The sequence below is a fragment of the Camellia sinensis genome, chromosome 4, assembly GCF_055761805.1.
Source record: "Camellia sinensis isolate YWXY chromosome 4, ASM5576180v1, whole genome shotgun sequence".
Lineage (NCBI taxonomy): Eukaryota > Viridiplantae > Streptophyta > Magnoliopsida > Ericales > Theaceae > Camellia > Camellia sinensis.
This window is the reverse complement of record NC_138964.1, coordinates 146,544,225-146,557,343: the sequence shown is the minus strand read 5'-3', so window position 1 is coordinate 146,557,343 and position 13,119 is coordinate 146,544,225. Positions and strand designations below refer to the sequence as shown.

Sequence of the window (13,119 nt, the reverse complement as noted above, 5' to 3'; positions counted from 1 at the left end):
GATCTCTTCCATTACGAAAGGTGGAAAAGGGACCCTAGACCGATTTTCCCTTTATATAATGGTGGTAGTAGATATTATTATTTTGATAAAATATTCACTTTTTTTTTAAGTATATTTATATATATTGTATATATAAATGTATAATCGAAATTTTAATTATAACTTTAGTCTCATATGTAAGTATGAATTTATAATTTTTTTAGCTCGTTAGGGCTCGTGAACAGACTCGAACTCAAGTAAAGCCTAAGCCAACTCGGCTTGAGTTCGGTTCGTTAAATTTTTATTGAACTCGAGCTCAAGCTCGTTTTCATTAAAATCTCAATAAATAATCCCAAACATATTAAAGTTTGGCTCGTTTGTAGCCCTACTAACAACTCTTATAAAAGCAAATATAATTTTACTAATCTTCTCATTATCAATCCCCTCACTAACAATCTACTCATTATTAATCCCCACACTTTCAATCCCCTCCATACTACTTCTGAAAAAAAACGAACCTTGAGAGTTCTCTGAACTTAAATATTACACAATATTGTATTAATATGTGCAATATTGGAATAATTTTGAAATCTTAATAATAATTTTTTTTATATCAAATTAAACTAAACAAAATAAAAATGTTTGGTTTGTTTCTCAAAAAAAAAAAAAAAAAAAAAAAAAAAAATCACAAATGTTTCTGAAAATTTGAAAACTAAATTGATAAAAATATCAAAAAAATATTTATAAATTTTTAAAAATTATTTCTGATTTCTCAAAATATAAAATTATAAAAAATGATAAGCATTTAGAATTTTTTTTTTATTTCTTTTATCAAATTAATTTTTAATTTTTTAAAAAAATTTCTCAATTTTTTTTTTTTTGAAAATCAAACCAAATATATTCTACTCAATATTTTGCCCAATGTGCCCACTGGAATTTTAGGACCACCGCTAAATAGAGAAATTATTAGCAACTTTCAAAATAAATACAGTGGGTGCTCTATCATAGAGATTGGTTTAAATAATAGGGTTTGTCATTTTTGTATCAGTGTTTGTTGTCCTTTATTAGAGCTCGTTTGAAATTTTGTTATTTTAATTAATTTTTTAATTTTTTTTTACAAAAAAGACGAATAAAAAATAAAGAGAGTGGCATAATAATTTAATTTGATTTTTTTTGATTATTTTAGCCAAAAAATACTCGCAAACAACCTCTTAATTGGCATGAGTATTGCTCCAAGAACAGTCAATGATTTTTCGAGTGTATTTAATGTTAGGAACACATAATAATTTATAAAAAATATAATCGATGATTGGGATTAATTCCAATTGTGGCAAGATCTCCATTGAAATTGAATCTCCACCCGTTTTTGCATTATATATGTGATTTATTCTGTGTTCTTATTAATGGGTACAAAATCCTAACGGGGTAGCCAAATAATAAAAATCTGGAAATAAAATTCAAAAGTCTATTGAGAGGCCACTCAAAATTTTAGTTACTTCAAAAAAGTCTCCAAAATTATTTCTCGAATGTCCAAATACTTGTAGCCTGGAGTATAAAAGCAAAAGAATATACCCTTGGTCCAGCGCAGTTGGCTTGGGGAAGACCTCAAGTGGCTACTCTACATGGCACTCAGCGTGGGTTTGATTTTTCTTTGTTGTGTAAGTTCTGATTTAATTAGAATTTGTGTTAAGGGGTCGGCCTAAGTTTTTAGATTATAATCTCTCGTTCGGAATGAATAATATGATACCTTAATGATCTCGACACGGGTTCTGCCTTCAACCTGCAGAAGGATGTGGGGATTTCTCTGTAATAAAAAAAAAAAAAAAAAAGAAAGAGCAAAAGAATAATGCTATATGCACTAATTGATATATCAATTAGTGTATTTTCAGATGATGTGGTATAATTTTAAAAGTTTTGAATATTTATAATTTATATAATGAATGAAGTTATAATTTTAAAATAATAATGTTATAATATAAGTTAATATAATAATTGATATATCAATTAGGACATGTAAACACCACTTGAAAAAAGAAAAAAAAACCTTGGTCGGTACATTTTGTAGACCATTCACAGCTATATTAATGGCATTGACCATACTTGAGTCTTCTCAAAGATCAAACTCAAAGTCCCAACTTCCAACATTCCAGCTCTCTCTCTCTCTCTCCCATTCATATTATATTTCTTGTAGTTGTTTTAGCTTGAAAGAAAATTAATGGAAAGAGAGAAGGGATACAAAAAGTTGTGGACAGTGGAGGAAGACAGAATTCTCATGGACTACATAAGAGTGCATGGAGAAGGAAGGTGGAATCGCCTTGCTGAAATGACAGGTTTGCCCTTGGCATCAAATTTCAAAGTTGTGAATTTGCATGCATTTTTTGCATTTTTGGGTTATAATTAATGGGGTTGTTTTGGGGAATTCATGTGTTATGTGATATATATATATATATATATAGGTTTGAAGAGGTGTGGGAAGAGTTGCAGATTGAGGTGGAACAATTATCTTAGTCCTAGAATCAAACATGGTGATTTTTCAGAGGAAGAAGATGACCTCATCATTAGGCTTCATAATCTCCTTGGGAATAGGTTTTCCTCTCTCTCAACTTATATATTATTGTATTATCATCAATTTAATTTATCTATTTTTCCATCTTCAGAAAAATAATTAGGTCGGAATTATACCTAACTACTTGAAAAGTGTTAATTACACTTGGTAACGCTTTTCATTAAGGGTTAATTACTTTGTTCACTTATTTAGTTTAGTTCAAATTTCACTTTACTACTTGAAGTGTTAAATTGAACAATTTGATTCCTATAATTCAGTTTCAATTTAGTCATTCAATACAAATTTAAAGTTAAAATTAATAATTTTTAGATACTTGTCAATTTTCTATGGTGACACGTAAGAAAAAATAATCAAAATTAAGACATAAGAACGAAATTGATTATGTATAAGGATCAAATTATTCAATTTAAATTATTAGGACTATAGTAAAATTTAGATTAAATTATAAAAATAAAAAGTATAATTAACCCTTTCATTAAAATTTCATTTTGACAAATCTACTTTCAATTCTTACACTTTCATTCTTCCTTCCATACAGCAAAATTGATATTAGACTATATATGACATATGTTTTTTCGCCTCACTAGTACCTTTCAATTCTCATTGAAATCTAATTTTAAGTTCACTACTTTTTTATTTGTATGCTTGGAACAATGTCACGTGTAACACACTGATTAATTTTTTTGTCAATCTAATTAACATCAATGGATGGGAGGGTGACTCTACAATTTCATTTAGAATTTGGCATTTAGTCATTTTTATTTAAGATGGCATTTGGACTTGGCAGGCCCCGTGTTTAGAATCGATTTCAGTGATTTAAATAGTTTATTTTTTAAAATTAATTATTCATGTAAAAAATTAAGATGATCGAATATTGGTAGTTATAAGTTTGAATCAAATTTGAATTACAAAAAATAGATGGCTCTGCTTGAAATTATATTTGTTGTTCATTTTTTAAAACAAATATAATTCAAATATATAGTTATTGATGTTCAATCATTTTGATTTTTTGTATAAATATTCTACTCAATGAGTCCTAAAATATGAGCGGTTCGGATCACTGAAATCGGTCCCAAAATAGGTCTATAAAGTCTAAACACTTTTTCAAGTTAAGATGATAAATTGAGAAAAACCAAACCTTTTTATTTAAAGTATAAAACTTGAATATAATAATTGAAAGTGGAATGACCAAAATCAGATGTTTATAAAAGTAAGAGTAATATTTTGAACCTATCCTTATCAACTCAGATATTATTAAGAACTTTTATCTTGTAATTTAAATTTATTTTACACATGAATTTTATACCATACAAATTTAATTATAACCACACAATTTTATTCAGGTAAATGTATAGAATCGAAGGGTGAGTACCTCAAATTATTCTAAACGTAAAGGGTTTGCTTGAAAATTATTTAGGTTGTGTTATATAGCACACAGGTCTTCGTATGATATGGACCTATCAATTTGAGACATAATTTTAAAATTATTTTGCGCATAATCAACATCACTTTGGGCATTTCATGTCATAATTACCGCACTCTGTGGCATGACAAATAATACTTAGGGTGCTTTGGCAACTCAGTAAAAAGTCAATGTTTAATTTTTTATCTATTTTAAATCACATCACTTCTCATATTTTTTATTTACAAAAAAATAAAATAGATTAAAAAATTTAAAAAGTCAATTTTTTTCCAACTTATCAAAGTACCACTTAATGAATTTTGTTATCGTGTGTTTTTAAACCACTTGCTAAGATATTTAAAATTTTATTTTATTTTATTTTTATTTTATGAAAGTGAGTATAATAAATAAATATAATCTTTTTAAACTCTTTTAACATGTAACAAAGAGTTTGTGAAGAGAGAGAATGTGAAACAAATGGTTATGTATTGTACAGATAAGAAGGAATGCATGTATGCATAAGTAATCATTTTTCTATAAGCGGGAATGAGTTGTTTGGTTATTTTAGAAAGGCATATTCTTATGGATATATAGGTGTTTTGAAAATATGGTAAAAAGTTAATTTTGGATTTTTTTATCAAATTTTATTGGCTTTTTTGAAAAGTGATTTGAGAAGTTAGTAAAAAATTATTTTTGACTTTTTTGTCATATCACAATAAAATGATCAAATTATCCCACCCAATTTAAAAAATTTACATTTTCATCAATGTATAACCTTAAATAATATAAAGGGTATAATTGTAATTTTTTTCACCTTGTCAAATGATTTTTTGCTAATAAAACCAATGAGATTGCTTGTTTCCACTTTTCAAAAAACAATTTTCAAAAAATTCTACTTTTTTATTTTTCGTGTTTTTTTATTTTTACTGAATTTTTTAAATATTTTATGCAATTTTTTTTTAGACACACTTAACATAAATATACCTAAAAAGTAAAAAAATTATAAAAAAAATCTTTTAAAAATTCATTAAATACCAAAAATATAAAAAAAATACAAGAATTTAGTACATTTTTTTTATATTTTTATGTATTTATTAATTTGTTAAAATATTTTTTCACAAATTTTTTTTTGGATACATCTAAATAAGGTGCATCTAAAAAAGTAAAAAAAATGTTTAAAATTTAAAAAATATTCACTAAAAACAAAAAAATACGAAAATTAAAAAAGTCAATTTTCAAAAAACTTAATTCAGAAAACTCAAACCAAACACACTGAGGCCTCGTTTGGGAACAGGCTAATTTAGTAACTTTTTGGCTATTTGGCTAAAATATGAGCTAAAAAAAATTAGTATATTTGGGATGATTTTTTGATTTTTTACGAAAAGATGTGTAAAAAATAAAGAGAAAAGAAAACCTTTAGCTTTTTGATATGAGTTATTAACTTTTTGATTAATTTAATAACTTTTTTAATTTTTTAATTAAAAAAAAAAGTTCGACTGAATGTAATTTTTTTTGACACCAAGCTGCACAAACGCAGCTTTTTAGCATGTTGCCAAAAGACTACGTAGTAGTTTAGCACGTGAACTTTTAGACTGATTTTTTTTTTTTTTGTTCAAAATTAGACTTTCTAAACTGAGTGCCCTTCAATTAAATTACCTAATTTTAATTTAGTAATATTTTACACAAACTGATATACATACATAATATATAGTATATTTAATAGCAAATTGCTTGAGGATGATGAATCATTTGACGAATACGAAGAAGCAATAGTTGGTGGTCTTTATAGGTTCTGAAGAACCGATAGTCGGGTATCAAAAACCTGTGAAATTGTTCTTTCACTAGAGGAGGACTGGGCGATGATCGGGAAAAGGAAAGGGGCAGTGGCGGTGGTCTGGGATGGTAGGAGGGGCAGAAATGATGGGATGTGAGGGGAGGGAAATGATATCGCAGCAGATGATTGAGAGACCGAGGGCGGCGAGAGTGTCCTGGAGAAGTTGATTAGGATTACAGATTTGTTGAAGAAGAAGACAATAAAGACGGGTTTCAGATTGGATGAAGAAGAGATGATGAAGATGAAGGGCACAATTGTCATTTAACATTAACTTAATTTATTTTTATTGGCAACTCATTATTTTGACGGAGGGTAAAGTGCAAATTAGTCAAAATCACAAAGAGACTTATTAATGATTTTTAAATAATAGAAGAGTAAGTGTTTCACGTGAAATCATAGGGAATGAAATAGATTTTGTCAATCTTTTTAAATACACAAATTTTGTCAATTTATATACTCTTTTTGTCTTAAAATAATAATTTTTTTAGAGAATTTAATTTTTTTTCAGCATAATTATTGCACTTTAAAAATATTTATTTTTCAAAATTATCCTTTAAAAGTATTTTTTTTAAAGAATATCAATTGTTATAATTGTATATTTTGTGTTAATGAATTTAAAAGAAGGGTAAAATAAAAAATTTATATTCTAGGCCTGTTTGTTTGGAGTCCAGATCCTCTGTCATTGTTTCCTGCCATGTTTCCTGCCGTGGTACTAAAACGGCGTCGTTTTGGCATTCTTTCTGATTTTTTTTTTCTTTTCCTTTTCCCCTGTTTTCTTCTCTCTCTAAGCTCTCCAACGAGAGAGACGATAAGAATCCTAAGCAACTTGAGCATGAACAACAGAAAAATCAAAAAAGAAAACAAAATTGAATCAGTTCTCAATCATTTTTACCCCACCACACACACACACACATATATAGAGAGAGAGAGAGAGAGAAGTAGATCGAAGAAAAAGAAGAGAAGAGGATTGCTGGGTTTTCTCTGGATTGGGTTTTGTTTCTAGGTTTTAATTGGTTTTTTCAGGTTATCAATGCAAATCGGTGGTGTTGTTTTGCTTTAGAAAATTGATGTGTTGGTTTATCTCTTGATTCAAATTGGTGTTCAAAATGTCAAAGTTTGTGTGTTTAGTTTACAGGTTCAAAAAATCCAACCAAACGAAAGATCAAAACACAAATCTGAGATTATTTTCTTTGTTTCAAAAATCTGAGATTCCAAGTTCTATTCATCAATTTTCACCAATATCAAACCAAAAGGGCAAAAAAAAGTAAACCCAAAATCACAAACAAAAAATCAGTAGAGGTTATTGGGAAACTTCCTTATCGCGGCAGAGGAAATCGAACCTCTTGGTTTAGAGGCTCCCAGAAAAGTTACCAAACTTCCTATTTGGACTATTGGGCCTCCTCTCCCTCCAACCATGCTTAAGCTCTTCTTCTTCTTCTTCTAATATAAAATCATTAAATGTTAGGTCAACACAGTGGAAAAGAATGTGAAATATCTCCAAAAAAAAATGCCTTGAATGGCTAGACTTGCATCCACAGGGCTCTATCCTCGACATTTCATTTGGGTCACAGAACACAATCAGTGCTTCCCAAATGATGGAATTAGCCAAAGGTTTGGAAGATAACAGAGAGAAAAGGCTCTGCTGTGAAAAAAAAAAAAAAAAAAAGCTAAAACGACGCCGTTTTAGCACCACGGCAGGAAGCATGGCAGGAAACAATGGCAGAGGATCCGGACTCGTTTGTTTGGGGTTATAGGGAGGGAGGAGGGGATTGAGAATGGGGTGTTTGTTTTGAGAGATAGGGAGGGGACTAGTAATCCCTTGGAACTAGTAAGGAGGAGGAAGGGGGATTGGTAAGGATGAGGTAGAGATGGTATTAGAAAAATAGTGAGGGGATTAGAAATTTTTTTATTTATTTTATTTTTTATATATTGGAATTTTTTTTAAATATTAATGTTCAATTTTTATATTTTTTATTTGTTTTATTATTTTATATAAAAATAATTTAACAATTCCTCACTATTAATCCCCTCACTAACAATCCCCTCACTATTAATCCCCTCACTATCAATCCCCTCCATTCTATCTCCCAAAATAAACGGGGCCTCTTTTAGTTCTTAATTTTTGAAAAAAATTTAATATTTTAAAATAATAAAAAATAAATTAAGAAATTAATATTTTAAAACAGAAAGAATATATATATTTTTTATATCACTGACATGATGTTGATGACCTTTTGACTACTTGTTGATGTTTTGTTGGTATTCAAATTTGTTTTGGTCACACATTTTCATAGTATAAGTTGTAGTAGCATTGCCATTATTGCATGCTGTGTCGGTAAAATAATAATGCAAAAACTAGTAGTCCCTCTTCCACCGACATTGTGATTCTTGTTGAAACAACTTGAATAATATTGGTTAATTCTTATTTTATCTTAATAAAAAATGATAGGAATCATAAAAGAATATTTCAAAATTTACTTTGAAAGTAGGATATATAGTGTAAATTTAAAATTAGTGTGATGTGACAGTCAATTAATTTACTTTTCGGATAATTTTATTAATACATTGTTTGAGTATCTAGTTTTGTTTGATTGAATTGTTAACCATCTACAAGCTTCTTTTCAAATTTATTTAAAAAACATCCTATTTCTCAAATTACGTGTATTGTGACTAAGCATGTGTTTTGTTACCTATCTAAAAAAAAGCAGGTGTTTTGTTTTCAAATTTTCTTGTTTTGAAGTTAGATTTAGAATTGAAATCTATTAAAATTTGAAATGTAGAGAAAGTGTGATTGCTAACAATGTTTTTTTATTTTTATTTTAACATTGGCAATCATATTTTCATTAGTTTGAATAAAATAGAAAATTAAGAAGTATGGTTGATACAAAAACCACATTACTAATTATCCATACTTTCATGAAAACATGCTTACTAACCAGACTTTCTGGTTTGAGAAATAAGTTGAAAAAATTCCAATTTTTTTAAAAATAAATTTTGAAGGAACATATTATGGTATGAAGCCGGATCTATCACTATTAAAAGGACAAAAATCTATTGCATATAGTTCGATATGATACATAACAATTGATATTTATTTAATAATATTTGTCAATTCTTATCTTAAAGGTGGTCGTTAATTGCGGGGCGAGTACCGGGAAGAACTGACAACCAAGTAAAAAATCATTGGAACGCTCATTTGAGCAAGAAGCTCGGAGTGAAAAAAGAGATAACCAAACTGGGAGCTTCATCGCGAACAATCTCTACCAAATTAATAGAGAGTGATAGTGTCCCCATGCATGCAAGTTCGAATCCGCCTTCTGATAGCAATATTAGAGCTGAAGAGCAAAAGGTGGACGACGATGGTTACCAGAGTAATGTTGGATTCTTGGAAGTGGAAGATCAACAAAGAATAAATGAGAGTTATGAAAGTCCTTTTTGGTTTCCAGATGATGATCTTAGATTAAGCACCCCTAGTTTAATGGAAATCTTAGATGAGTATTCTTTTGATTTTGTTTGGCATAACTTATGAATTTTCTTCTTTGCAATCATTTTCCTGAATGGAATCTTTATTAGTCAATCTTTTTTATGTGTATGTCTGTGGGTGATAATCTCTTCAAATAATCATATTGATTGTCTCCTAAAAATGGTTAATTAGATGGACACCCTTTCAATTATCATACAAATATGAATTTATTTTTTATAATTTTAAAATTGTATATTTAGACCATGCAACCATAAAAGATTGCGGAAATATTTTTTTTAAAGGAGTTAAAGTGATATAAATTTTATGATTGAGAGATTGAATATGTACAATTTTAAATTTTTTTTTTGAAGTTGTAAAAATAAAATAATATTCAGTGATATTTGAATTAACCAAAAAATATATTCCAACTTGATGTTTTATTTCTCTTTTGTCATTTCCTTTTCTCACTCATGTAAGGGTTATTTGTGCCTTTCACTTTTCACGTCAAGGGTATAATTGTTATTGTAAAATTTAGACTCAGTTAATCAATGGTAAAATTTCAATATAAAAATAAATACCACTTTTCTACTAGGTAGATTAATGACCTAGTAATGGCATGAGGCAAATAATATTCAACTTTTCTTTTATTTTTGACGTGGCTAAGCCCATAAAGGCCCTATAAAGGCCATAGCTCACTATAAACAACCCAAGCCCATCACTTGGAGCCCAGTACATAACCCAGCTGGTGGAATCCAGAACAGCTGGAATCCAACATGACACAAAGAGCCAATGGCATTCAGACATATGGCAGGCAAAGGACAAGCTACATCAGCAGACAAAGATCTGCAAAGTTATTGCCACTGTACATCACCATTAATGCAGTCCATCACAACATTTATTACGACAACACCTCTCCGTCGGAACAGCACCACCTTACCCTGAACAAGGTAAGCTACAGCATAGACTTTTGGCGAAGAGGGCAGGTCGAAAGGGATAGCGAAATGATTACCAAAGGATATAAGCAAACGTTGAAGACAAGAAGAAGGTTAAGCTTTCTATCTCCAATCTCTCTCTCTCTATATTCTACTTCCTCTATTAACTTGCTCGTCAGAGGGTTCACTGGGGGACACCCTGTTCCCCGTTGAACTTGTTTGCAGGTTATCTGGTGGGCTTAATCATTCGGACGTGGGCCTGAGGAGCTGGGATTAGTCCGATCCATCCCTTGGAACAAACTGTTTCATCAATTTTTATTTTTATTTTTATTTTTATTTTTTTGGAAGGGGAGTATTTACAACTATAAGAAATATTTGTATCATTAATTAGACTAAGACTACTAGCTCAAAAAGTTAACAAAACCTAATACAACCAACATACTATCACTACAAATGATATCAAACTCTTCTCTATAGAAATTAAATATGAAATTTCATAATACAAAGGGTGTTACACAATCACTAGGCCAAATGCCTTTATTGATATTCAACTTAAACTTTAAAAAAAGATTTTATTATATTAATACTTTTTGTATTAAGGAAATGGAGCTTTTTTAATAAATTTCCTTTCTGGGAGTTCTATTCCGTCTAACCCAAAACATTTTTGAGTATTCCATTAGCCCAATTTGATGTAATAAGACCAAATAGCTGTCCTGCTTGTATTTCCATTCATGAATTAAAACCCAATCACAACACTCCTCTTTTATCATTTCATATTTTACGTAGAAAATCTCTCATTCCCCAAACCCTCACCATTGTCTCTTCAAAACCTTAGGTTTAGTCGTCTTTTCTAAACCTTAGGTTTCATCACATTGCCCGTCCACCATGCTACCATCATCCCACCGTCACCAAATCATTGCCGTCGACTGAAAATGTAGGCCGAAGTGACTGCTGGAACAATCTTCTGTGTAAAATAAATAACTTGAAATAAATCAAACAAATAAAAATAAATTATTTACAGAATTTATTTACCGAAATGAATAAGTACAAAAATAGATCAAGTCGAGTGTGTGACACTCTGTCCTTAAGACAGATTCGCTCTGCTTCGGTGCTTACGAGAAAATGGCGTTTATCTCCCAAGATACAATGATCTACACAAATTGTAGTAGCACTCCAAACAATCTGTATGGCGAACTAGAACCTGTGTTCTATACTCTCAGAAATTTCCCTAAAAACTAGTATGGAGAATAATAATGCATGAGAGCAAAATGAGAGGCAAGCAAAGAAATTTCAGAATGTTCCAACTGCTGGAAATGTCCTGGTATTTATAGGCATATTGGAGACCCTTTGGAATGGCAGAACAGGTAGGATCTAAACCTGAACAGGTTTGAATTCAAACTGGAACATGTGCAAAACAGTTTTTTATCTGTCTGGGAACAAAATGAATCTGTCCAGAACTGCTGGGCAATTTTAAACCTGTTTAGACAGTTTAATTTGTTGGAGAATTGGATCAGAGAAGGCAAAGTTTTGGACAAAAATTGAATTCAAATTTGGCACAAAATTTGAATTAATTTCATTTAGAAAAAATAATTTTTCTCACAAGAATTTTTGGAAAAAATTCAAATAAATTTTTTTCTAAAAAATTAATATTAGAACCGACCCACAACCCACACCTGGCATGACTCAACTCAGCCCGGTCGGCCGGCTGGACGGCAGCAGCGGCACGCGCGCGTGTGTGGTGGTTTGGGCCAAGGCCCACTTTGTTCATGACTCCTCCCTATTACAAACTTGGGGTGTCCTTTGGAGCCTAACCCAAGTATTCCTACCTAGAACTTATATATACACATAAATTCTCTTTAAGTTTCAATATGGGACAATCCATTTAAAGGAAACCCACTTTTGACTCTTTAATTGTCCATTTCACAAATCCGAAAACGACGTCAACTTCCTATTCACTCATAAATAGTTTTGACAAACCGTTTGCACTGTGTGACTTGCCATATGGCAAGAAACACGTCACCTCTTTGGACCCATCCCAAAAGACATGTGGGACCCACCCAAATTTGGGCTCAAAGTTGGCCCAAAATAAGCCTATAAAAATCATAAATTCCAACAATCCCCCACATGAATGGAATTTGACGGAGAAAAAATGCAACAACATGATCTAATTATTGAGAGTATAGAAATTGAAAATATTCTGCAAAGGGTAGGTAGTTTTTGGCTTTGAAACCTTCCCTTGTGAGACACTATCGGATTTACTAGCTAACTAGTGAACATGATGTCTTGAACTGTTCAGCCATTTGTGTAAACCAAGACAGTAGAACTCATACAGTATATTATCAGACACAGTTTAGTTCTCACTATTGTGTTCATTTTGGCCCTGAACAACCTGGTCTTTCATGAGTGCTCTAGAGAATTGCAGCCCTTCACAAATCTTATAGAACCGGCCTAGTTCACACTCACATAGATGATTCTTATGAAGAGTATCCTGCCATACTTCACTAGGTATTCCTAGCTATAAGAATCATTAAAAGTATTTCTTAACTTAAAATGCTGAGACATTACTATTTCATCATAGAAATGGATATGAGTTTGACTCCCTAGTGATCCTTGTGAGTCATACACAACTCGGTTGTTCCTTTGAACCTAGATCTTGGGATCTCTAGTCAACTAGGTTGGATTGCCGTTATGGTAACTCTTATTTAATAGGCTTAACTCTCTTGCTAACCCTTTGTTTTAGTGGATCCGCTATGTTGTCTTTAGACTTCACATATTCAATAGAAATAATTTCATTAGAGAGTAGTTGTCTCACGGTGTTATGTCGACGACGAATGTGTCGTAACTTACCGTTATATATATGACTCTATACTCTACTTATTGCTGATTGACTATCACAATGTATGCATATAACAGACACCGGTTTTGGCCACATTGGAATATCTT

The 13,119-nt window shown here is 30.6% G+C and overlaps 1 protein-coding gene across 1 annotated transcript; it reads left to right on the top strand.

Annotated features, from left to right (window-relative positions):
* The first annotated feature begins 2,074 nt into the window (after positions 1 to 2,074).
* LOC114262650 (transcription factor WER) lies at positions 2,075 to 9,358 on the top strand. Its single transcript, XM_082866493.1, has 3 exons — positions 2,075 to 2,309; positions 2,436 to 2,565; positions 8,908 to 9,358. Exons 1-3 carry the CDS (start codon positions 2,195 to 2,197, stop codon positions 9,308 to 9,310), a joined length of 648 nt encoding a protein of 215 aa, XP_082722619.1. The 5' UTR covers positions 2,075 to 2,194; the 3' UTR covers positions 9,311 to 9,358.
* Positions 9,359 to 13,119: the final 3,761 nt, after the last annotated feature.

Bases quoted from the DNA above. Each gene is read 5' to 3' on its own strand.
- LOC114262650 (XM_082866493.1), top strand. From the start codon at position 2,195: ATGGAAAGAGAGAAGGGATACAAAAAGTTGTGGACAGTGGAGGAAGAC. The intron at 2,310-2,435 runs GTTTGCCCTTGG...ATATATATATAG, and splicing joins TCGCCTTGCTGAAATGACAG to GTTTGAAGAGGTGTGGGAAG. The intron at 2,566-8,907 runs GTTTTCCTCTCT...CTTATCTTAAAG, and splicing joins CATAATCTCCTTGGGAATAG to GTGGTCGTTAATTGCGGGGC.